Genomic DNA, 27,183 nt, shown 5'->3' with positions numbered 1-27,183 from the left:
ATTTGCTTTTCTACCAGCTGTTCATGATTTACCAACACTAACAAAACCAACATATCAACAGTGTTGGGAGGGTTACAGATTACTGATTACATGTCCTAAAATGTAATCTGCAATGTATTCCTTTGGATTACTCAAGTAAAGTAATGTAATTCTAAATACTTTTGGATTACTTTTAGTTTACTTCAAAATCGTCTCGTTGAACGTGTTTATCTGGGACACTGATTTTAGTTAACACTTGCTTTAGAGAACGATATTATTCCTGTCTTCAGAGAAAAAGTTATGCAAATACACAAAACACAAATGTGGTACGTTTTTTCCTGAAATTGATACTATTTAAAGAAAAATGGCATCAAAGAGTCAACATTCTTCAATTTATTTTACCTTTAAATTAGGGAAATTAAAATATTTTTTTATCCTTAAATATTGATGAATGAAGAAATAAATTGGGCTCCAGCAGCAAGTTCACGCCCTCATGAAAGTAGTGCAGTTGGCTAAATCTGTCACATTAGCACAGTTTAACCACTAGATGGAGACAAAGACCATGTGTTCGCATTGAGGATGACGAAGCAAGCTATCTGTGTGGGATCAAATAAGGGTCAAAAAGATTCTGTACTTGTACAATGATGTTCAAATGTGTAATTAAGTTCTGTGTTTGTAAAAAGATTTTGTGCCCGTGTAAAAACACTGTGTGCATGTGTAACAAAATTTTGAAGTTGTAAAAAGATGTTGTGCATGTGTAACAATATTTTGTGCATGTATGTGTGTAACACAGTTTTGTAGTTGTAAAAAGATTTTGTGCCCGTGTAAAATGACGGACACACAAATTTCCCACCTTCAAGTGCGACCCTGAAGATACAAGTTTACAAAACTCAAGTTATGAGTATGTCTATGGTTACAAGTACGAATTTTGACCCTGTTTTGACGGCTGAATGAATAGCCAATCAGCACGTTGCTTACTGACTTGCCAATCAACCCGGTGCCCACCCATTAGAGTACCTATTGGCACTCTACCACCCATGTGCCAACCTACCATCCAATCAATGAGCAGCCGCGATCTGAGCGCTTAACTTCAGTGGGCACCTACAGTCTATGGTGGGTACACATTACAATAGTTAGCTTTTTACTTCTGGCCATCACATCTGAGCTTCAAATAAGGTAGATAAATTGTTCAAAGATTATCTGAACAAAACTTGTAAGTATCATAACCTTGTGTTAGCCACAGAGCTTATTTTCTGACATAATCCAAAACGCAATCCAAAAATCTCATTCAGATGATCATCAAATGATGTTATTTTTTCTATTTATGTGTTTGATTTATTTTTACCCTCTGTACTGGTCCCGGTTTTGTTTTGCTGTTACCACAAACGAGCTAAAGTTAAGCTAAGCGAGCTAGCGTCATACCTCTGAGTTGGTAGCCATGTGGCTAATGTTAGCAATAAGCATTGTAAAATAGTAACAAATAGGAATGCTTACGACTAGTGCTGTGTGTTATCACGTTGTATGTATGTCCACATATTCTATAACACAAAGGGAGAGAAGTGAGTATTAAAGTATGTATGGCTTGCCTTTGTAATGTTAGTTGGCCAAATACAGTAATGCTGTCAGGACAGTACACATAATAGTAACCATAGTGCTACTGCTAACCATGCTTCACTGGACTAGTCCTTGTTATTTCAGAAACTTTTGACTAAATGTAAAGTAAGATATTTTTGTCCTAAAAATAATAAACAGGCTGTTGGACTGGTGATGAAATACAGCAGACAAACCATACTGAATTACACTTTGCATGCTGCTACTTTGTTACTACTGATCATAAACCTTACATGGTGTCATTATTGTCATTGTTTCTGAATTTGATGAGCTTTTGATCTATTGTCTTCAGTTTGTTCTAAATTGAAGGGGCAGTAAACCACATCTGAGAACAGAACTGTAATACATCAATGTATATGACAGTGGAGTTTTGTTTTCATTTCAACTGCCAAGTGTAGATTGTACAGATTTAACAATTTATCTTTTTTTTTGTCCAGATGGTGACAGCAAGAAGAGAAAGGTGATGTATACCTCTAACAAATGTAGTATTTATGATTTATTGATTTCTGGAATTGACTGTGCAATACTGCTAACTTGACATGATTTGAGATTATATTCATGCTTCATCCATTTCAACATTAACTTTTGTAACACTGTAGATAAAGTATTAGTTAGGGCTTTGCTGGCTTAGTCTACTACTGCTTAGAGAGTGTAATACAATCACTGACCATACACAAGTGAAATGTAAATTGATATACTGTTTACCATAAAGCAGAAAATTTATGGTGTTTCACAATGAGGTTATTAGTGAATGAAGCAGATCCACACATCATCTTTTGAAGAATATTTGTTTACTCATTAATGAACAATAGGCAAAACAATAACTTTTGAACATAAATGATTATTAATGATTAATTAAACATGTTAGAAGTCTACTGAACAGGACTGAGTTGCCTTTGATCTATAAATGATGCATGTGCCTGTAAATCTGGGGTGCATGTTGCTGCAAATTTTTTCAAACAGTTCTTAACATGTTTATATGAGTTTCTGTAGTGTAGTGGTTATCACGTTCGCCTCACACGCGAAAGGTCCCCGGTTCGAAACCGGGCGGAAATAACCTTTGGCCGTGTTTTCTCTTCAAAAAAAAAAAAAATCAGTGTAGAATAAATAAAAAATAGTAATATAAACATTATAGAAATACATACAATACAGACACAAACAATAACAAATATACTCGCACACTCACGTTTTGTTATTTTATTTAGAGGAATACTAGTAGTACTTATATTTGCCACATTACTTGTGAATAATAAAGGTTTATCATTCACTGCATTTGACAGCGAGGCTCATGCATGATGTTGATATGTTGGTTTTGTTAGTGTTGGTAAATCATGAACAGCTGGTAGAAAAGCAAATTCTCCCCGTCGGGGAATCGAACCCCGGTCTTCCGCGTGACAGGCGGAGATACTGTCCACTATACTAACGAGGAATTGAACCAACAACCCGTCACACACGTTAGTGTTCATCTTCTCCAGTCACTGACAATGAATGAAGAGTTGAGGAAGACAGAGTTGAAGCGGTTACAGCGCCAAAAGCCGTTAGTGGCCAGAACGTACATTACATCCGTATTGGTTCAGCACAACCATCGAGAATGAATGGGAAATGGTTTAGCGCGGTTTAGCTAAACAGTTGAGTTTCCTACCAGCTGCTGATTATTTACCAAGATAATACACCATCAACACCATCACTGGACCATGTCAATGTAAAAAAAGGGAGGTGTAAAATGGCTGCCAATCTTACTATTTTTTATATATTGTGTTGTGAGGAAACACACTCACTGTGTGACTGAATTGAATCCACAGATGTCACAAAAGAGGGAGGAGGTCATTCCACTTACATAACTACATTTTAAATGAATGGTTTGTTATAGCCTATGTATTTTCTCTCTATAAGGTTTTATTTTCATTCTATGAGATGAAATATCTTAGGCTTCCAAATAATTAATATAAAAAAATCTGACATCTGATTTAACTAACTGAAAGGTCAGTGGATCAATCCCCAGTTCCTCCAGTCTGCATGTTGTGCAAGTGTCCATGGGCAAGATACTTAACCCCAAATTTCTCCCAGTGGCTCCACTGTGTGTGGTAGACTAGTAAAGTGCTGCGTAGGTGCAGAGATACTGTCCACTACACTAACGAGGACAGAAACAATGATACACACACAGCTATGTCAGCCAGCTGGTGTTCTTTTAAACACTGACGTGGTTATGTCTTAGGCACAGTGACATGTTTTTACATTCATTCATTCAACAGACTAAAGTGTTTGCCCCATTTGTTTTACTAACGTAAATTAGTGACAGTAAGTTGTATTATTTACCATTCCTCATTATACTGTATGCATTATAGTAACCCTGATGACTGTTTGACATGACACAGATCATAATAAATATATAAATATGAGTAGTAATGCAAACACACATTGTATCTGGATCCTGGATCTGTGTGTGATGGCAGACAAGATCATATTCAGGACAACGTAGTGTGTGTGGTGGTGCTGCTGCTGTGAAGAGTTTGACAGAGTGATATTAAATGTAGCCTGTAGTATGGGATCAAATAAGGGTCAAAAAGATTCTGTACTTGTACACAGATTTGTATGTGTGGGAATATTTTGTGCATGTGTAAAACTAAAAACTTAAGTTACAAGTACGAATTTTGACCCTGTTTTGATGGCTGAATCGGCCAATCAGCACATTGCTTACTGCCTTTCTAATCAACCCGGTGCCTACACATTAGAGTGCCTATCACCCATGTGCCAACCTACCATCCAATCAAGGAGGAAGGATGGGAGGAATAACACCAGGGGCTACTCTTCAGACTCCTAATCACGTCCTCATCAGTGGTTTTGAGTACAGCAGACTCAAAACCATACTGAATTACACTTTGCATGCTGCTACTTTGTTACTACTGATCATAAACCTTACATGGTGTCATTATTGTCATTGTTTCTGAATTTGATGAGCTTTTGATCTATTGTCTTATATGTTTGTTCTAAACTGAAGGGGCAGTAAACCACATCTGAGAACAGAACTGTCATACATCAATGTATATGACAGTGGAGTTTTGTTTTCATTCATTTCAAACTTATTGTGTTCCACAATGATAATAAATGATTAATTAAACATGTTAGAAGTCTACTGAACAGGACTGACTTGCCTTTGATCTCTAAATGATGCATGTTCCTGTAAATGTGGGGTGCATGTTGCTGCAGATGTCAGAGGTAGGTATGGCATGGCTGTTGAGCCCCTGTGGATGGTGGAGCATCATGATGCCCTGCTGCATCATCAGAGCATCATAAACCAGCCCTGGCTGCAGGTCCAAAAGTCTTGAAGCAGGCTCTGTAAAAGATGAACAACACGTACACTGAAAAGTAAATCATGATGTAGACACACCGGAAAAACTGGTGTTTCACACTATGTTGATATTTTACACTTTACTTCAAATAGATAGAAGCACGGATGATACAAACCTCTGTGTCTTCTCTCCTACTCCTCATCTGAGCAGCTCACACCAGCTCCTCTACTGGTACTGCTCCTCTGCCTCAGCAGACATGATGCTGCTGCCCTTAACAAAATCAAACTATCAGTTATGAAGAGAGCAGCAACAATTATAAGGAACAAACTTAGCATTAGCTACCTTAGAGACAGTTGATGAACCAGACTCTGGCTACATTACACTAGCAACACACGTCTTAGTCAATATTTTTACAATTGCACAAAACCCCAAATGTCTGTTTGCCAGCAGTGCTCATAAAATCCAACAGAAATGATCAATGTGAAGTTGTTAACTTGGCTACTGTGTTCAGCTTGTTAATTTTCAACTACTAGCACTTAGCTAACGTTAGCATCAGAAAGCTAATAACTGTAACACTACATTAGAAATACGTTACTAATACGTTGTTTTTTTAAATCAAAATCCCATTCAAAAAACGTACTGAGTTTTAGAAGAGGGGCCGGAAGTGCTAAAAGCGCTAACAGAGTTACAGGTTTACTGGTTTACTGACTCTTGTCTCACACAACATCTTAACTGTTGCTTTCCCTATATCGCGAAATGGCCGGCCCAATACCTTTAGATGCCTACCCTAATGAACTTACCTGAGCAGGACCGTTTGGCTCCATTCTGTTTTCCTCTCTCGGAGTCGGTGCCAGTGTGTGCTATGGAACTATTATGATGTGTGCCCACTGAAGTTAAGCGCTCAGATCGCGGCTGCTCTTTCATTGGATGGTAGGTGGCACATGGGTGGTAGAGTGCACGTGCACAAAATATTGTTACACCTTCAAAACTGTGTTACACATGCACAAAGTGTTTTTACACGGGCACAAAATCTTTTTACAACCACAAAACTTTATTACACATTTGAACATCTTTGTACAAGTACAGAATGTTTTTGACCCTTATTTGATCCCACACAGTGGAGCTGTGTGCAAACAGGTGATCAGTGGTGTTCTTGCCCTGTTTTATTTTCTTTTATACAGTCTATGGTTTTTCCTCAAGTAGTATAACCAGCGTCACACGCTGCTGCATATGAATGATGACTATTTGGTTAATATTATATTAACTCTGACTGAATACCAACAAAGAGTGTTTCCGCCCGGTCTCGAACCGGGGACCTTTCGCGTGTTAGGCGAACGTGATAACAGAGACATAAGGACTTTGGCGATAACCACTACACTACGGAAACTATATATAACAATTTACATACATGTAATAAAACCTAAAAGAAAATAAAAAAGGACTAAAATAATGTACTGATTCCATTCATTGATTCCATTGATTCCATTACAGTTGAATATTAGAATTTGTACAGGACTAGTACTGCAGACCAGGTATTATATATCTCCTTATATAATGTCACAATAAGACTGGCTTTAATATCAGTATCAGTGACTGAGTCATAATTCTAGTAGATTTGTGACATAACTTAAACATTTCTTGAAATGAAGATATGAAGTCAAAACAAATGAACTGAAAACTGTTTTTGGAAACTTTTTTGAAGCGACGACACACCTGATGAGAACATTTCTCTGAGATACTGTTAATCTGAGGAGGAGAACTGTGTTGCTGTTAAAATGTTAGTAAAGATAATGTTTATTAAGTGAAACTAAACAATAAACACACATGTGCAGAGTTTATGGAGAAATATATGCGTGTGTGTGTCTGAGTGTTCTAAAATATGCTAATGAGCTGGCTTGCATATGTAAATGAGCTTTATGACATCACAGTACAATGCATGACATCATAGAATCTTGGAACTTTCAGTAAGCAGATGACAGATTGTTCATTCCAGTTATTGAAGCACAGAAGACAGTCAGGTTTGTGTTCAGTAGCAGTGAGTTAAAAGCTAAAAAGACTAACTTTAGAGAGTTAAACATCTATCTTGAGACTTCAGCAGCAGCTATCAGTAGTAAGTATTTCTTTCTTTCTTTCTTTATGTAAAATAATCAGAAAATAATGATATTAATGATAAATAACGTAAATAACTGAACAAATGTAATTACGCTCAAATCAGATTTAATACTTTAACTCCTACGATTTCAGACATTTTAAGACATTTTTAGACTTTCAATATCAAATTTCAGACTTTTTAAGGTTTCATCCTTTCAAATTGTCTCATGTAACTTTTACAGTCTTTCATTTTTAACTGCTGCTTAAAACAGTAATAATGATCCTGATTGTAAATTCTTCCATCCTTCCATCAGTCTCAGTGAAAATGAACACAGTAACAGAGTTCAGCGATAGCGGTCTGCTCCAGGCTTCGTATGCTTTAAAGTTCATTCAGAGGCAGCTAGTGGACCTCTCAATGCTTTGTGAGTCCACCGTCCAGAGACAACTGATCTGTCCTCAGTTCTTCATCCAGCTCCAGGACAAGCTTGAGAAAGTCCTCCATGAAGTATGTGTTTCAATTTCAACCATGTTTCTTTTTTCCAAACTGATTTTAAGAAACACACACATCCCTTTGTTTATAGTGTATACTTTATTGTGTTTAGTTGACTCATTTATAACTTTTGTGTGTTTGATTTAGACCCGCTCAGTGTGTTGCCCTCCACCCAGAAAACCAGAGGAGGGTGACTTTGAGATCATCAAGCAGTTCAGCAGTGGCAGCTTTGGGTGAGTAAGACTTCTTTACATTCTAACAGACTGTTTGGACTCCACACAGAGTTCAGTCCAAACACAGAGAAACATCATACATGTTTTAGTTTCTTGTTAAATCAGAGCTGATGTTCAGTAGTAGAAGCTGATCATGTTTCCTTTTCCTTCTTGTGCAGATCTGTGAACCTTGTGCGCCACAGAGCAACCAGGCAACCTTTTGCCATGAAAATCATCAACTGGAGGAACCTGAAGAGAGAGCAAGACATTAGGCAGGTGTTGGTGGAGAGAGCCATCCTCTCTTACACAGAAAACGAGTACATTGTCTCAATGTTTTGCGCGTTTGAGACCAACAGAGACCTCCGTATAGTGATGGAGTATGTAGCAGGTAAGAAGGTTGTTTGTTTAGACAGGGATAGAACAGATAAATGAGCTTTAAACTGACTTTCCTCTATTATCTATGGAGCCCATCCATGCTACCCACCCAACACACACTGAGAACATGTCTCCTGTCCTTCTAGGTGGGGATTGTGCCTCCTTGTTGGAGGAACGGAAGCGCTTTTCCACAAAGATGAGCCGGATCTACGTAGCAGAGACCACCATGGCCCTAGAATATCTCCACAGCTATGGGATCATTCACAGAGACCTGAAACCTGCAAAGTGAGTCATCAATCTGTCCCATCAATCTGACATGTAGAGTTAGAGTTTGGTATGTAATCTAACATGAGACATGTTTCTGCTTTTCTCTGTTATAGCATGTTGATCACTTCAACCGGCCACATCAAGGTGGCTGATTTTGGCCTCTCAAAGATAGGTCGGCTCAACATAGCGCAAGATGTTGAGCAAGCACCAATTATGAGGATTGTGCAGGAAATCACAGACGAAGAAGTAAGTCTTTGATTTTTCTCTTCTGTGCTATTTGAGCTCAAACCTGGATCGTTGTTCTAATCATTTTGTGTTTCCTCCCTTCAGACAGCGGGCACTCCTTGTTATATGGCCCCAGAGGCCATACTAGAGGTGGGGTACGGGAAACCTGTGGACTGGTGGGCCCTAGGTATCATCCTGTATGAGTTTCTGGTGGGTGAAACTCCATTTGACGGGAATGACGTTGATGACCTTTGTGACCACGTGGTTCAAGGTAAGAATCTTTACTTCAGTTCATCTCTTTCTGGCTCAGTGACAAATAAGGGTTGTCAAGATGTTCAAAAATGTCTTCAACATAGTTTTAAAAGCAGAATCAGATTTGTTCAAATGTACATTTAATATTTTTGTTGGTTTTATATGCTAGATCTGCTAGCATGACTTATTTTATAAGCAGATCTAAATGAATCTTTCTTTATTTTAAAAAATGATCAAAAATGTACATTATCCTACTTTGTGATTTTCATGAAAATCTAGCAACATGTGGTTGAAATTCTTTTTTCTTTTCTTTTACTTTAAACTTGTTTTAAGATTCAGTGTTTTTGTTGTTGTTGTTTTTTATGATGAAGTTAAACTTTTAATTCTGTTATTGGATTACTGATATGTGCTTTTTGTTTTTTCTCAGATGACATCATCTGGCCGGAGGGGGAAGCAGCCCAAGGAACTGTTGCACAGGACCTAATCAGCCTTCTCCTGGAGAAAAATGCCAAAAGACGTCTGGGGACAGGTTAGTGTCACATTCACTAATGATGAAGACGTGGATAGAGACAGGATGGGAGCTCATTCATAATTTTGTTTGTCTCACTTATTCTCCAGGAGGATCCGGAGAGGTGAAGGCTCACCCGTTTTTTAAAGGTGTCTACTGGAGATTCCTCATGGATGAAGAGCCTCCATTCATCCCCCAGCTGAGGACTGAGGAGGACACCAGTCATTTTAATTGTAAGTGCCAACACACACACACACACACACACACACACACACACACACACACACACACACACACACACACACACACACACACACACACACACACTATTTTCTCTTTTCTTTAACTTAATGCATGATGGTTGTTGCTGTGGTTTCTACAGCCAGCATAGCCCAGCAGTGCCAGGAGGACCGGGAGAACCAGGAGGACCAGGATAACCAGGGTGACAAGGAGAACCAAGAGAACCAGGAGAACCAGGAGAACCAAGAGAACCAGGGTGACCAGGAGACCCAGGTGAACCAGGAACCAACCGTAAAGCTGCCGTACCTCTGCTCAGTGGCCCACCGATTCACTGAGGTACACTTTTTAAATCCAGCTGCTGTTTGACATTGTAAATCCATTTCTCACTATCAAATACAAACAAGAAAATCATCATTTTGACGCTTTTCTTTTGAAACTGCAGGTTTACGGCAGCCCGGAACATCTGTCGGCTCCAATCCCCTTCAACCAGATCGTTGTAACAAGACTGGTGGAGGAGTACGAGGAGGAAGAGGACGATGACGAGTTTAACTATGAAGGTAAGTTTAGTGATTATTATTATGAACAGGAGCCAGATGACGGCTTTGGGGACCAAGAGTCCAGTGAGGAGAAGGAGGACCTTCAGGAGGAGAGACAGAAAACACACAGTCCGACACCGAAGAGGAGGAGCGAGAGAAAGAAGAGGAGGATGAAGAAAAGAAGGCGGTGTATGTGGAAGAAGAGGACTTGCCTGAAGAGGAGGAGAGGACCAAATAGAAGACAGAGAAGAACATTAGACACTGTTCGATCACCATCCCTTCATCGTGTCCCACAAAAGATTGACACTGGTCTCCTTGAAAATAGAGACATAAAGGAACAGAGGCCAGATGTTGAAGAGAAAGACTTGACTTCTTCTCTTCCTCCTCCTGCTGCTGCCAACAACAACATGTGTGGGGAAGTTTTTAGGAGGTGCATGAGAACTTTAAGACGCGTCATGTGCTGTCCTGTGAGGAGGAGGAGGAGAGTGTAGAGTAGGTCGTGGACAAGCAAGAGGAGGAAGAGGAAGAGGAGGAGGAGGAGGAGTGTGTGGAGGAGGTCGGAGACAAGCAGCAACAGCTTGCTCAAAGAGGCCGAGAGACAATTAGGAGGAGGAGGAGGAAGAGGAGAAGTTGCAGTCTTTGTATATTCTCTTTACTTTTTCTAGTTTATTTTTCTGTTGCTATGGAAACGTATTGCTGCCACACCAGAAAAAGAGAAACAGATCAGCATTAAAGAGATAAATAGTATATTGTTATAATAATACTGATAATGATAATAATAATGATAATAATAATGATAATAATATGGATAATAATAATAATGTAATAATAATAATAATAATTCTAACAATGAACTTTGGATGTTTACTGATACTGATTTTTCTTTTTCTGGCGTGGCAGCAATATACTTCCATAGCTTGCTTTGTCTTGTCTGTTCATTATCTTATTTTCCTTTTTCTTTACTGTCCTTGCAACTTTAAAAAAAATAAAATAAAAAAATAAAAAAACACTGGTTGTAGATCAGCTTTCTGAACTGAACATAGTAAGAGTCATTTAGGATGACAGCAGCTGAATGAAGCAGTGAAATAAAGCACACAACAAAACTATATCAGTGATGTAAAGCTGGGAGGGGGGCAGTTATGTAATAACATAACTTTTATATAACAGTTGAATAAAATGTGAAGAGTTTGTGAATGTGTCCTCATCACTGTGTAGAGACCTCCATGATCATCTACAGCATGTGTCTAATAAAACTACAGACACAAAACACTTATTACAAGACTGAGAACTCACACACTCTTTGATTGAAATAATAAGTTCATCAACAGAAACATGTGTCAGTAGAATGCTAGTATGTACAGAACAGAAGTATTTTCAGGAAAGTGTGTGATAATATCTAAACATGATTCATAGAGAAAAGAAGATGTGATACTGACCCCTGAAGACATTAATGACATTAAAACATATGATTTCCCTCCACTCCATATTTCCTCCAGTTAAATGAAGTTTACAGTCTTCACTGTACTGTAGGACATTTTCATCACATCACAAAGTAACATAACATGTCAATTATTCAACATAAAATCTAATATTACATCTATCATATTTTATCTCATAATTAAAAAAAAAAATCAGTGGGTCTATCACAGCACTGTGTTTCCACGGAGCATCAAAACCTACACAAAATAGCAATAACAACAACAACAACAATAATAATTATTATTATTATTCATAAAGAATTCATACAAGGGATGAAGAGCTGTCCTGAATTCAAATATTATCAGCAACCATAATAATTAGTACTTAAATAAATGCTAATAGGGGTTGATGGTTCAATTCCTCGTTAGTATAGTGGACAGTATCTCTGCCTGTCACGGGTTCAATTCCCCGACGGGGAGGATTTACTTTTCTACCCACTGTTCATTATTTACCAACACTAACAAAACCAACACATTAACAACATCATGCATGAACCTCCCTGTCAAATGCAGCCAGGATATAAACCTGTATCATTCACACACAGAAATAAAGTCATGGTAAATAAGTACATTTACTCTAATTTAAAAAAAAAAAAGAACATATTTTTAATTAGTGTTGTACATTGTAAACAGAAATATATTGAGGTTTAAATCAATAAAAACAGAACTATATTTAAAATGCTTGAACAAAGGAGTTTATTAGGCATCAAATTTGTTTTAAACAAAGTTTATCAGCTGTGAGGTTTTATTTATTCTGAATTTTAGAGAAAACACCATCAATGAAATGTTTCACACTCTTTTGTATACGAATTACTATTTGGTCTTTTTTATATCTTAACTCAGAGTGAGTGCAAGCAAAGATTTGTTTCCTTCGCGTGTTAGGCGAACATGATAACCACTACACTACGGAAACTGCTCATCTGCTGATGTAACAGGACATCAAGAAAAAAAGAAAAGAATAAATTATACAAACATTAATAATAGAGGCATCTCAAAGTGTGAGACCAAATCAAAATGCATGCAAAGCAAGGAAATAAACATAGTACAAAAAGTAAGTATATTTGTGTTTGATAGATTATTTCTTTGTTGTAACAATGCTTCTTGGTAATAAATCTTATACCGTTGGAAAGCCTGTTTATTTCCCTTTTAAATGGTGCAACAATTGTATGGAACATGTATTTATGGGATGAGCAGCAGAGCTGAGTCTGTGGGTTGCGTCCATGAAAAATTTGGCAAATCTCTGCCAATGCCGATCAGCTTATTCTGCTATTGACTCTTATTTGGTGTTGTTAGGTGGATTGGATGACTGAAGTCTAAAGAAACCAGACATATTGGCAGTTTAACAATTTATTCATTTAACAAACAGGAGCCTCAGTAGTGTGTAGAAGAACAATACACAACTACAACAGCCTGGCACCTGCTCCTCATGCTGGTCACCTGACTGGTCATGTTGTGCCCTTAAACAGGGAAAATAGTGAGGGAAGAGGGATGAATGAACACGCACTCTGCTCTTGCCTACACTCGTCTGTATTGAGTCTTAATTATATACAGAACTTGTTACAGTAATAAAACAACAATAGCATCTTACAGAAAATACCTCAGTAACAAGCTCAAATATAGAAGATGGCGGAACAGTCAGGCGCGAAAGCGGGACAATAACAGTAGCTAGCTAACACGGTGACAGAGTTAGCCAGAAACTCTTTAAAAACATAAAAGTACAAAATTCACCTCTTCCTCTCACAATTAGCAACCATGACAACATAACAATTATTAACAACGTGTGTCACTAGATTTATAGTGCTTTGTGTACGGTAATTACCTTAAACAGGGAAAATAGTGAGGGAAGAGAGATGAATGAACACGCACTCTGCTCTTGCCTTCACTCGTCTATATTGAGTGAGGAAGTAGCGCGAATCCCCCTACTGAAGCCCTGAGGCATTACTAGTAGATCGACGCATAATCAACCCAGACAAAGAACACACATTACCTATTTATTATTTACACTCTGGCTGCATATTCTCCACAGTAATAACCTTAGCAATCTAGTTGAAATAACAATGAAATTATATGTGAAGAAAGTGGAACACAAGGCATAACGCTGAAAAGGAAAATCAAATTATTTTTAAATTCTTAACTACCACAGTCACACACTGTTATAGGATAGCATCCCATTCTTCAACCAGCCATGTAGTCACATGTGAGCATAGGACTGTAATAATGATGATGGAGGGACTGACAGTGGGCCGTGTCACAGACATGTAAAGGGCCCCTCCTACCTGTTAGAGCAGTGTTTTTCAACTGCCGTGAGAGATCGTCAGGTGTGCCGCGAGAAAATATCCAATTTCACCAAATTGGTCTACAAAATATTTTTTGAAAACAAATTCATTATTATCTGCAAATAATATGCCATTGTCGAGTGTGGGTGCTGTCTAGTGACTGGCAGAGTAATCATGTAATACTAGGGCTGGATGATTCATTGAATTTTAATCGGTATCAATTTTAGCTTTCCACGATTTCAAAAACGTAATAATCAAGTTAAAACGATTATTGTCCCACCCGGCACGGTGCATCTATGAATAAATCCAACGCTCCCCTCTTTTCCAGCAAGATACACACAAACAGAGAGAGAGAGAGAGAGAGAGAGAAACCTAACTTGAACCTAGCATAGCTGACGGAAAGTTAAAAGGTGAGCGCTGCCAAAGATTTGTAGGTCTGTACTGTGAAGTTTTGACCCTTAATTAAACCGAGGCTGCGCCTGCATGGACACATTTTAGTGGCGTTACATATTTCATTAGTGTTATTGAGATGCGAGGCTGCCCGGTAACGTTAGCGCATGTGGTTAAGCTTTTGACATGCTAGCTAGTTTAACATTACATCTCTTACTCTGCACGGTCCATCCTTTTTAAATATTTCAGTTTGGATCCCGCCTGACATTGTAGTAGTTTCCTAGTGTGTTTAATTGGTGCGTTTATGCTCAAATGTTTTCAAATCTATGAATGTAAGCTACACTGACTCTTACTGCAGGTGTGTGTGCGCGCGCAGGTGCAATTAATTGACGCGCGTCAGGCTGGCTCTCAGAAAACAAGGTCCAAACACTTCTCATTGCTTTTCTTCATTTATTGCTTAACATAAGCAGCAAATGTACAGCACCTCAGGTTTGTGATCATGTAGGCTATTATCTTAATATTGCTACTTGCTCCTAAACCTCAGCCAACCTCAGCCACGGTCAAAAACTTTTTGCCTCAGTACACACACATTAGCCAGGCTGTATAAATGCACTCCTGCAGGAAGTTAGCACATTGCCACCCCCAGTACCAACAGTGTGAAACAACAAAAAATAACAAATAAATAAATGGCTGTAACAATGAATAATCATGTTTTGATAATCGCGATTTCAATATCAATTAAAATAATCGTGATTATTATTTTTGCCATAATCGTCCAGCCCTACTATATTGTTAATTGCACTTTTTATTTGAAAGAAGAAATATATAAGATCATAAAATACCTTTTTCTTTGTGTTTATTTTATTCCTATTCAAGAAACTTTGACATGAATGACTTTATATTGTTAATATAGGCTACAGAGTTTCATTTTTTAACATTTTCAGTAAGCGGTGTGCCTTGTGATTTTTTCAATGAAAAAAATGTACCTTGGCTGAAAAAAGGTTGAAAACAGTGTATTAGAGGACCCCCACCACACAGTTTGCTCACCGTCATGTTGCATATCTTTGCTGTAGTATTTCACAGCTTAACATAAAAGTTATGCTTTTGGTTTAAAAAGATGGCCTGGCACTCTTCTCACCCGAAGAACTTAATAAAGTCTTATGTACTTATGGCCTAAGTTTTGTAATACAGTTCTCTATGTGTTTATATGAGTTTCCGTAGTGTAGTGGTTATCACGTTCGCCTCACAACCCGAGAATAGTAGAGCTTAACTCCCTTAACTTTTTCCATTCATTCTCTATGGTACCGGTAGTTCTTATCACTACGGATGTAATATATTTTTGGCCACAAGCGGGATTTTGGTGGCGCTGTTTCCACATTGTGGGTAAGAGTAAGAAACTGTTTACAGAGGGAAGAGTGAGAAGCGGCAGCATTGAGCAAGTGGTCGACATCTTTTACAACAACAGTAACAACAAAACGTCAAACTTATTAAACGTAAGTCTGGCCGATGAAATTAACGTTAATTTGTAATTCAACCTTAGCTCCTTAGTTACTGTATGAGCAAACTAGCTATCTGTTTGTTTACATGTTGTCTTCGCCTTGACAGGTTTTAACTCTATTTGTTGTTAGGTAGTAACGTTACGTTAACGTTAGGTGAGTATATATCACGTAAAAGTAAAAAACTCACATTTTTTTTATAAATGCATACTAGAATATGTGATTATTGTACTACCTTGTGCTTTCAGTGTGTTTTAGTGTTATCTGATGTTACCTGTGCTGCTGTTTTAACTTGTTCAAAGCGTCTGTGAACTCCAAATAAAATGCATTATTATTAATAATAATAATTTGTATTGTACAACTGGAAGCGATGTCAATGTATGTTTTGCTGACACTACCACCATAAACATCCTTATTTATTTCTTTGTCCCTTTGATAATCAGTCTGAAGCCTTTAATGCCATAATTGCTGATATTCATCAGTTCTCTGTGAATATCTTTCTACAAGCATAGTGAAGATGTATAATGAATGAACAGATACTACAGCATGTCTATCCTGCACATGTTAGATGGGAGTTTGCAAAGTTTAATTGCTATGACGAAATGAATCTTTTATTACTGTTATTAGCTGTTACATTAATACATTGTGTCCTCCAATCTATCTATCTGTCTGTATGCCTGTCTGTGTAATGTAAAGATATCTATAACTGTTAGTACACAATTATATTACCTAGTCATTATGAATGTAATTCTGTCATTTTAATTATTACTATGTAATATGCATGGTGTTTTGTTGTGTACAGGAAATTATGAAGAAGACTGTCAACTTCTTCCCTGGAAGGATGAAGGTCTCCTTCAGGAAGGGTCCATCGGGCCATCTACGACAGGACCCCTCTGATGAGGCCATGAGGCTCAAAAACAATCGGGCACTTCAGGACAGGTCTCCTCCTCAGAAACATGACTTGGTGAGGAATGAGGCTCTCACTGTTGTCCTTCAGGGGGGAGGGGATGTGTCTGACCGACAAGAGGTGATGGGGGAGTATGTTCTTCAGTTTGGCAAGTACAAGGGGAAAACCTACCGCTGGCTCCTGGAGAACGATGTTGGCTACACCATCTACCTCATCAACAAGGTCGACGAGGAGGAGAGAGATGGAAGCTTCCACCCACAGGGACACGGCAAGGACAGCCTTCTCTCCTTTTTAGAATATGCCAGGGGCTTCAAAGAAATTGAAGACCTGAGGACATTTCTTCGCTCCAGGCAGCCTGCAGCACCGGTGGCCTCAGAGGCCGACACTCTTGTTGGATTTGGAGCCAGGGCCAAGGACACCTGGAGGCAGATCTGGGAGAGCAGGGCAGACGGTTACGCTGCCTTCATCTTAGGTGTTAAGTGTGTCAAAAACAGCAAGATGCACAACCTGCAGCAGTACCTGCTCAAGCAACAGATGCCTGAGTCCTGTCCACCAGCTGCAGATACCTCCACCACAGCAGCTGCCTCCACACCTACATGTAGAACTCTAGGTGAGCTCACAAAATATGCAACAATATGCATTTAATGTACTTTACACATTATTAATGTTATTGTTGTCATTGTTGCGTTATCTCATAGCGATGGAGGAGGATGAGGAGCTGGAGAGAGGGATGTTAAATGTGTCTCCATCTAAATTTGTCACCGAACAACGTAGGTGGATCTAATTTATAGTAATAAATACAGGAAATTGTAAAAACATTTCTTTCTTCTGTACATGATAAAAGCCTAATGTTACCTGTGCTTTCAGGTCCACCAGCAGCCGTGTCCAGAGCCACAGATGTGTCTCCAGCAGCCGTGTCCAGAGCCACAGATGTGTCTCCAGCAGCCGTGTCCAGAGCCACAGATGTGTCTCCAGCAGCCGTGTCCAGAGCCACAGATGTGTCTCCAGCAGCCGTGTCTCCAGCAGCAGGTTTTTCTCCATCAGTGTGGAAGGAGGATTCTGTCACCAGAATTCACCTGACATTACTGTTCTCAGTCAACTAGTTTGTTATTTTGGTCGTGTTCTGACCTGTTCTGATGTTCGTGTTCTTTTGTTCTCCCACTAACCTAAGGAATTAACTTGTCAGCGATGATGGTAAGTGTTTTCCTTTTTTGCATGCTTTTAAGTTGTTCAAGGATTTGGCATGTAAAAACCATGGTGGCTCAGAAAAACTAGGTTAGATATTGGTTAACATGCCACATCTTTGATTGACAGCTGGTATTTTTACTTTATATTGATACTGTGTCTGTGCTTTACCTATTTTAAAGATTTTAAATGCGGTTAAATACCTGATTTTCTATTATAAATAAGTAGTGACACAAAATAAAAATTAAAAACAGGGTAATTTCACCCTTTACTATTTGCCCTACTCCTGCCACAGAGACAACAGGTAAAGACAGATGCATAAGGCCTAAACACATGTATATAGTATATCAATAACAAACTTGTGTAGGGAAAATGACACTGATTTGTTTTCAACAGCACGTAGGACAAATCCTACAGCTACTGTTTCCAGACCTGCTGAGCCTGAGGACCCCCCTGTGACCATTTCTTCTGTGAAAGGTATTTATTTATTTACTTTATTCTCACTTTAATCCATCTTTTATGCTGTTCCAACTGTATTATGTTTCATTTTAAAAATCTATTTATCCCAAAGCCACAGTGAAGGCCCCATTGCCGGTCCCCCCTCAGCTGCTTGTCATCGCCCCACAGCTTGGGATTGAGGAACAAGCACCCAATGTGTGGAGACAAAGTATGACATTTTCACATAAGTAGACCTCATAGTGCACATAAACATCAGTTACATTCTGACTAACCCAAATCCATTTTTAATTGCTTTATCTACACTACTCATCTGACAAGTAATGCTATGTAATGATGTAATGGTAATATCTGCTTTCTGATTTGCTTGTTTTTTTTTTTTTTACTTTTGGTGCGATTTCTTTTCAAAGCACACAGAAAGCCTGTCTCCCACTATTCTTCTGTGGAGCCAGGGATAACAGCAGCCCCATGTCTTCCTGCAGGTAGATGTTTCATTTGCTTAAGCGCTATGAGAAAAACTATGTTAAGCAATGTTCATTACTGTAATGTCTTTATTTTACATGCCTCTCTGGTTTGTATCTCACCATCCTAGATGCATCATCTGAGACTGTTGCCTTTGTGGAAGCACAGGAAGACACAGTCCTTGTTGAAGGTATTTATTTCTGTGGCTTTGTTTTTTGTTGTCTGTCATTCATGTGGAGCTGTCTTTTTTCATTGTGAGTTGTTTTCTTGTGTTGTATTGTTTTTGTTTTGCAGCTCTGCCATGTCCAGTCCCTCCTGTCGAGCAACTTGCAGCCTCTGTCCCCGGGTATGATAATGATGTTGCCCAGTGGAACTGCTCTCAACAGCAGAAAATCTGGATGAAGACTGATTTGGAGGCACCTTGCAGGCACTACTCACCTGCAAGGCTTGTAAAAAGTACTGGCATGCTGACAAGCCCCAATGGCTGGAGAAGCTGCCGACAAGATTTACTAACATTGTGCCAGCTCTCCTCACATATAAAAAGGCCATCTGCAAGTCTGTGATGGATGAAATGAGGCGTAGTGGCAGATCACCTGAGGACATGGCAAAGCAGCTGACAGAGGTCCTCCACCTTAAATATGAGAGAGCTCACCTGGCCTACCTGCTCAGTGTGCAGAACATCAGGGATGCTGAGGCAGGATTATACGGCCAGAGAACCATCACTGGGCTCCTGAGACAGACAGACACCCCTGCTCCATTTGGTGGATACTCCGATGGCTGGTATGGAGTATCCACTTCTTCACACTACCTGGTGGACTGTCTGATCCATGAATATAAGCGGCAGGAGCAGCTTCTGACTCAGCTGCTGCAGGGGACTTTCGGTCAGGCCCTGAGATCGGATCACACTCGCAAAGTGGCCAGGAAGGTCGTCTTGTCGTCCGGCACCATGTCATCTTATGCCATTATGAACGAGAACTGAATGATCCTGTCCTGGGTGATGCTGCAGTCCGAGTGTGATCGGTCTCTTCATCCCATGTATGAGGGTCTGGCTCGACGGTACTCCGCTGCTGGGATAGAGAAGGCAGGCTACCAGTGGGTGGACAGGTATACATAACAAGTTTCAATTCAATTAAATGTTTAAATGTTTTCATGTCACAGACTTTTTAAATAATTACAAATTCATACAACAAGTCTCATTTTGTACAAAATATGTTGTGAGTAAGATATTTTCCAGCTGTAACATCATTTCTTTTTAATGTTGTAGGGACTGCTGTGCTGCCTTCAAGGTCCTGGACGCTGGGGCTCAGGAGCACCTCTTCTGGGACTGCTGGAAGACCACAGAGGCTCTCGTGGCAAAGGCGACCTCTGGATCCCTGGCTAACAGCAGTGCCTCAAGGACCAAGTTTAACAGAGACATAACTGTTAAGTTAGACTTGTTCCACTGCATGCGGCGCTTTACCAGGGAGTGTGTCTCTGAGCATCATCCTCTCTACAGCTCCTTCTGCCAGTTCCTCTCTGCAGCTTTCGTTGTTGTGGACCAGAGTGACCTGCAGAAGCTCAAAGAGGCATACACCTTCTGCGGAATCTCCCCGGCAAATCCCACCAAGCAGCACATCAGACAACATTGTCGGACAAAAATACCACAGCCCAGAGAACTGCTGCAGAGGGTTGAAGATGTCCTACATCACTTCCACCTGGCAAAGGATTCAAATGATGTGCTCCTCTTCAAGGCCTCCATGTTGAAGATATGGAGGATTCAACGTATCCACATCCTGAGAGGCTGCCTGAGTGACCCCGAGGTGGGGGAAGGAATCCTTTACAGGTACGGTGGCACCTTGCAGCTTAACTACACCAAGGGCGAGGAGGCTGCTGTACCTATCTGGATCCCTGTGAGAGGCACCTCTCAGCAGGAGGGATTCCACTTCCACCAAGCCCAGTGGGTAACTGGCAACCGGGTGTCAAGTGAACTCTTCCAGGCCCAGGCCATGACAGGAGTGGTGCGTTGGAAGTCTACTGAACAGGACTGACTTGCCTTTGATCTCTAAATGATGCATGTTCCTGTAAATGTGGGGTGCATGTTGCTGCAGATGTCAGAGGTAGGTATGGCATGGCTGTTGAGCCCCTGTGGATGGTGGAGCATCATGATGCCCTGCTGCATCATCAGAGCATCATAAACCAGCCCTGGCTGCAGGTCAAAAAGTCTTGAAGCAGGCTCTGTAAAAGATGAACAACACGTACACTGAAAAGTAAATCATGATGTAGACACACCGGAAAAACTGGTGTTTCACACTATGTTGATATTTTACACTTTACTTCAAATAGATAGAAGCACAGATGATACAAACCTCTGTGTCTTCTCTCCTACTCCTCATCTGAGCAGCTCACACCAGCTCCTCTACTGGTACTGCCCCTCTGCCTCAGCAGACATGATGCTGCTGCCCTTAACACAAAACTATCAGTTATGAAGAGAGCAGCAACAATTATAAAGAACAAACTTAGCATTAGCTACCTTAGAGACAGTTGATGAACCAGACTCTGGCTACATTACACTAGCAACACACGTCTTAGTCAATATTTTTACAATTGCACAAAACCCCAAATGTCTGTTTGCCAGCAGTGCTCATAAAATCCAACAGAAATGATCAATGTGAAGTTGTTAACTTGGTTACTGTGTTCAGCTTGTTAATTTTCAACTACTAGCACTTAGCTAACGTTAGCATCAGAAAGCTAATAACTGTAACACTACATTAGAAATACGTTACTAATACGTTGTTTTTTTAAATCAAAATCCCATTCAAAAAACGTACTGAGTTTTAGAAGAGGGGCCGGAAGTGCTAAAAGCGCTAACGGAGTTCCAGGTTTACTGGTTTACTGACTCTTGTCTCACACAACATCTTAACTGTTGCTTTCCCTATATCTCGAAATGGCCGGCCCAATACCTCTAGATGCCTACCCTAATGAACTTACCTGAGCAGGACCGTTTGGCTCCATTCTGTTTTCCTCTCTCGGAGTCGGTGCCAGTGTGTGCTATGGAACTATTATGATGTGTGCCCACTGAAGTTAAGCGCTCAGATCGCGGCTGCTCTTTCATTGGATGGTAGGTGGCACATGGGTGGTAGAGTGCACGTGCACAAAATATTGTTACACCTTCAAAACTGTGTTACACATGCACAAAGTGTTTTTACACGGGCACAAAATCTTTTTACAACCACAAAACTTTATTACACATTTGAACATCATTGTACAAGTACAGAATGTTTTTGACCCTTATTTGATCCCACACAGTGGAGCTGTGTGCAAACAGGTCATCAGTGGTGTTCTTGCCCTGTTTTATTTTCTTTTATACAGTCTATGGTTTTTCCTCAAGTAGTATAACCAGCGTCACACGCTGCTGCATATGAATGATGACTATTTGCTCAATTTTATATTAACTCTGACTGAATACCAACAACGAGTGTTTCCGCCCGGTCTCGAACCGGGGACCTTTCACGTGTTAGGCGAACGTGATAACCACTACACTACGGAAACTATATATAACAATTTACATACATGTAATAGAACCTAAAAGAAAATAAAAAAGGACTAAAATAATGTACTGATTCCATTCATTGATTCCATTGATTCCATTACAGTTGAATATTAGAATTTGTACAGGACTAGTACTGCAGACCAGGTATTATATATCTCCTTATATAATGTCACAATAAGACTGGCTTTAATACCAGTATCAGTGACTGAGTCATAATTCTAGTAGATTTGTGACATAAGTCAAACATTTCTTGAAATGAAGATATGAAGTCAAAACAAATGAACTGAAAACTGTTTTTGGAAACTTTTTTGAAGCGACGACACACCTGATGAGAACATTTCTCTGAGATACTGTTAATCTGAGGAGGAGAACTGTGTTGCTGTTAAAATGTTAGTAAAGATAATGTTTATTAAGTGAAAATAAACAATAAACACACATGTGCAGAGTTTATGGAGAAATATATGCGTGTGTGTCTGAGTGTTCTAAAATATGCTAATGAGCTGGCTTGCATATGTAAATGAGCTTTATGACATCACAGTACAATGCATGACATCATAGAATCTTGGAACTTTCAGTAAGCAGATGACAGATTGTTCATTCCAGTTATTGAAGCACAGAAGACAGTCAGGTTTGTGTTCAGTAGCAGTGAGTTAAAAGCTAAAAAGACTAACTTTAGAGAGTTAAACATCTATCTTGAGACTTCAGCAGCAGCTATCAGTAGTAAGTATTTCTTTCTTTCTTTCTTTATGTAAAATAATCAGAAAATAATGATATTAATGATAAATAAGGTAAATAACTGAACAAATGTAATTACGCTCAAATCAGATTTAATACTTTAACTCCTACGATTTCAGACATTTTAAGACATTTTTAGACTTTCAATATCAAATTTCAGACTTTTTAAGGTTTCATCCTTTCAAATTGTCTCATGTAACTTTTACAGTCTTTCATTTTTAACTGCTGCTTAAAACAGTAATAATGATCCTGATTGTAAATTCTTCCATCCTTCCATCAGTCTCAGTGAAAATGAACACAGTAACAGAGTTCAGCGATAGCGGTCTGCTCCAGGCTTCGTATGCTTTAAAGTTCATTCAGAGGCAGCTAGTGGACCTCTCAATGTTATGTGAGTCCACCGTCCAGAGACAACTGATCTGTCCTCAGTTCTTCATCCAGCTCCAGGACAAGCTTGAGAAAGTCCTCCATGAAGTATGTGTTTCAATTTCAACCATGTTTCTTTTTTCCAAACTGATTTTAAGAAACACACACATCCCTTTGTTTATAGTGTATACTTTATTGTATTTAGTTGACTCATTTATAACTTTTGTGTGTTTGATTTAGACCCGCTCAGTGTGTTGCCCTCCACCCAGAAAACCAGAGGAGGGTGACTTTGAGATCATCAAGCAGTTCAGCAGTGGCAGCTTTGGGTGAGTAAGACTTCTTTACATTCTAACAGACTGTTTGGACTCCACACAGAGTTCAGTCCAAACACAAAGAAACATCATACATGTTTTAGTTTCTTGTTAAATCAGAGCTGATGTTCAGTAGTAGAAGCTGATCATGTTTCCTTTTCCTTCTTGTGCAGATCTGTGAACCTTGTGCGCCACAGAGCAACCAGGAAAGCATTTGCTATGAAAATCATCAACTGGAGGAACCTGAAGAGAGAGCAAGACATTAGGCAGGTGTTGGTGGAGAGAGCCATCCTCTCTTACACAGAAAACGAGTACATTGTCTCAATGTTTTGCGCGTTTGAGACCAACAGAGACCTCCGTATAGTGATGGAGTATGTAGCAGGTAAGAAGGTTGTTTGTTTAGACAGGGATAGAACAGATAAATGAGCTTTAAACTGACTTTCCTCTATTATCTATGGAGCCCATCCATGCTACCCACCCAACACACACTGAGAACGTGTCTCCTGTCCTTCTAGGTGGGGATTGTGCCTCCTTGTTGGAGGAACGGAAGCGCTTTTCCACAAAGATGAGCCGGATCTACGTAGCAGAGACCACCATGGCCCTAGAATATCTCCACAGCTATGGGATCATTCACAGAGACCTGAAACCTGCAAAGTGAGTCATCAATCTGTCCCATCAATCTGACATGTAGAGTTAGAGTTTGGTATGTAATCTAACATGAGACATGTTTCTGCTTTTCTCTGTTATAGCATGTTGATCACTTCAACCGGCCACATCAAGGTGGCTGATTTTGGCCTCTCAAAGATAGGTCGACTCAACATAGCGCAAGATGTTGAGCAAGCACCAATTATGAGGATCGTGCAGGAAATCACGGACGAAGAAGTAAGTCTTTGATTTTTCTCTTCTGTGCTATTTGAGCTCAAACCTGGATCCTTGTTCTAATCATTTTGTGTTTCCTCCCTTCAGACAGCGGGCACTCCTTGTTATATGGCCCCAGAGGCCATACTAGAGGTGGGGTACGGGAAACCTGTGGACTGGTGGGCCCTAGGTATCATCCTGTATGAGTTTCTGGTGGGTGAAACTCCATTTGACGGGACTGACGTTGATGACCTTTGTGACCACGTGGTTCAAGGTAAGAATCTTTACTTCAGTTCATCTCTTTCTGGCTCAGTGACAAATAAGGGTTGTCAAGATGTTCAAAAATGTCTTCAACATAGTTTTAAAAGCAGCATCAGATTTGTTCAAATGTACATTTAATATTTTTGTTGGTTTTATATGCTAGATCTGCTAGCATGACTTATTTTATAAGCAGATCTAAATGAATCTTTCTTTATTTTAAAAAATGATCAAAAATGTACATTATCCTACTTTGTGATTTTCATGAAAATCTAGCAACATGTGGTTGAAATTCTTTTTTCTTTTCTTTTACTTTTAACTTGTTTTAAGATTCAGTGTTTTTGTTGTTGTTTTTTATGATGAAGTTAAACTTTTAATTCTGTTATTGGATTACTGATATGTGCTTTTTGTTTTTTCTCAGATGACATCATCTGGCCGGAGGGGGAAGCAGCCCAAGGAACTGTTGCACAGGACCTAATCAGCCTTCTCCTGGAGAAAAATGCCAAAAGACGTCTGGGGACAGGTTAGTGTCACATTCACTAATGATGAAGACGTGGATACAGGATGGGAGCTCATTCATAATTTTGTTTGTCTCACTTATTCTCCAGGAGGATCCAGAGAGGTGAAGGCTCACCCGTTTTTTAAAGGTGTCTACTGGAGATTCCTCATGGATGAAGAGCCTCCATTCATCCCCCAGCTGAGGACTGAGGAGGACACCAGTCATTTTAATTGTAAGTGCCAAGACAAGCAGCAACAACAACTTGCTCAAAGAGGCCGAGAGACAATTAGGAGGAGGAGGAGGAAGAGGAGGAGGAGGAGGAGAAGTTGCAGTCTTTGTATATTTTCTTTACTTTTTCTAGTTTATTTTTCTGTTGCTATGGAAACGTATTGCTGCCACACCAGAAAAAGACAAACAGATCAGCATTAAAGAGATAAATAGTATATTGTTATAATAATACTGATAATGATAATAATATGGATAATAATATGGATAATAATAATGATAATAATATGGATAATAATAATGATAATGATAATAATAATAATGTAATAATAATAATAATAATTCTAACAATGAACTTTGGATGTTTACTGATACTGATTTTTCTTTTTCTGGCGTGGCAGCATTATACTTCCATAGCTTGCTTTGTCTTGTCTGTTCATTATCTTATTTTCCTTTTTCTTTACTGTCCGTGCAACTTTAAAAAAATAAAATAAAAAAATAAAAAAACACTGGTTGTAGATCAGCTTTCTGAACTGAACATAGTAAGAGTCATTTAGGACGACAGCAGCTGAATGAAGCAGTGAAATAAAGCACACAACAAAACTATATCAGTGATGTAAAACTGGGGGGGGGGGCAGCTATGTAATAACATAACTTTTATATAACAGTTGAATAAAATGTGAACAGTTTGTGAATGTGTCCTCATCACTGTGTAGAGACCTCCATGATCATCTCCAGCATGTGTCTAATAAAACTACAGACACAAAACACTTATTACAAGACTGAGAACTCACACACTCTTTGATTGAAATAATAAGTTCATCAACAGAAACATGTGTCAGTTGAATGCTAGTATGTACAGAACAGAAGTATTTTCAGGAAAGTGTGTGATAATATCTAAACATGATTCATAGAGAAAAGAAGATGTGATACTGACCCCTGAAGACATTAATGACATTAAAACATATGATTTCCCTCCACTCCATATTTCCTCCAGTTAAATGAAGTTTACAGTCTTCACTGTACTGTAGGACATTTTCATCACATCACAAAGTAACATAACATGTCAATTATTCAACATAAAATCTAATATTACATCTATCATATTTTATCTCATAACTTTAAAAAAAATCAGTGGGCCTATCACAGCACTGTGTTTCCACGGAGCATCAAAACCTACACAAAATAGCAATAACAACAACAACAACAACAATAATAATTATTATTATTCATAAAGAATTCATACAAGGGATGAAGAGCTGTCCTGAATTCAAATATTATCAGCAACCATAATAATTAGTACTTAAATAAATGCTAATAGGGGTTGATGGTTCAATTCCTCGTTAGTATAGTGGACAGTATCTCCGCCTGTCACGGGTTCAATTCCCCGACGGGGAAGATTTGCTTTTCTACCCACTGTTCATTATTTACCAACACTAACAAAACCAACACATTAACAACATATAAACCTGTATCATTCACACACAGAAATAAAGTCATGGTAAATTAAAAAAAACAAACAAAAAACATATGTATATGTGTGTGTGTGTGTGTGTGTGTGTGTGTGTGTGTGTGTGTTTTTTTTGTAAAAGTGTCTGTGTGATTCTGTGACTTACTGACAAAGAGTGGCAGAGGTTACAATGATGGGGTTGTTTACTCGCCCATAGGTTTGCCTTTAC

General features: G+C 39.1%; 1 protein-coding gene, 1 long non-coding RNA gene and 4 other non-coding genes across 6 annotated transcripts; 3 read left to right on the top strand and 3 right to left on the bottom strand.

The window, feature by feature from the left end:
• Positions 1 to 2,573: 2,573 nt before the first annotated feature.
• On the top strand, positions 2,574 to 2,646 carry trnav-cac (transfer RNA valine (anticodon CAC)). The gene has a single exon. It is a non-coding gene; the product is annotated as a tRNA-Val (tRNA).
• A 301-nt stretch (positions 2,647 to 2,947) lies between these two features.
• trnad-guc (transfer RNA aspartic acid (anticodon GUC)) lies at positions 2,948 to 3,019 on the bottom strand. Its single transcript has one exon. It is a non-coding gene; the product is annotated as a tRNA-Asp (tRNA).
• A 3,149-nt stretch (positions 3,020 to 6,168) lies between these two features.
• Positions 6,169 to 6,267, bottom strand: trnav-aac (transfer RNA valine (anticodon AAC)). Its single transcript has one exon. It is a non-coding gene; the product is annotated as a tRNA-Val (tRNA).
• Positions 6,268 to 17,221: 10,954 nt separating this feature from the next.
• On the top strand, positions 17,222 to 17,556 carry LOC128376661 (uncharacterized). The gene is made up of 3 exons (XR_008323281.1): positions 17,222 to 17,233; positions 17,322 to 17,393; positions 17,491 to 17,556. It is a non-coding gene; the product is annotated as an uncharacterized LOC128376661 (long non-coding RNA).
• A 4,625-nt stretch (positions 17,557 to 22,181) lies between these two features.
• On the bottom strand, positions 22,182 to 22,254 carry trnav-aac (transfer RNA valine (anticodon AAC)). Its single transcript has one exon. It is a non-coding gene; the product is annotated as a tRNA-Val (tRNA).
• Positions 22,255 to 23,281: 1,027 nt separating this feature from the next.
• Positions 23,282 to 26,309, top strand: LOC128376882 (microtubule-associated serine/threonine-protein kinase 3-like). The gene is made up of 9 exons (XM_053336737.1): positions 23,282 to 23,461; positions 23,594 to 23,679; positions 23,838 to 24,046; positions 24,180 to 24,318; positions 24,414 to 24,546; positions 24,631 to 24,796; positions 25,202 to 25,303; positions 25,389 to 25,499; positions 26,221 to 26,309. Exons 1-9 carry the CDS (start codon positions 23,282 to 23,284, stop codon positions 26,307 to 26,309), a joined length of 1,215 nt encoding a protein of 404 aa, XP_053192712.1.
• Positions 26,310 to 27,183: the final 874 nt, after the last annotated feature.

This window comes from Scomber japonicus, chromosome 17 (assembly GCF_027409825.1).
Source record: "Scomber japonicus isolate fScoJap1 chromosome 17, fScoJap1.pri, whole genome shotgun sequence".
NCBI lineage: Eukaryota > Metazoa > Chordata > Actinopteri > Scombriformes > Scombridae > Scomber > Scomber japonicus.
This window is presented reverse-complemented; position numbering and strand designations above follow the sequence as displayed.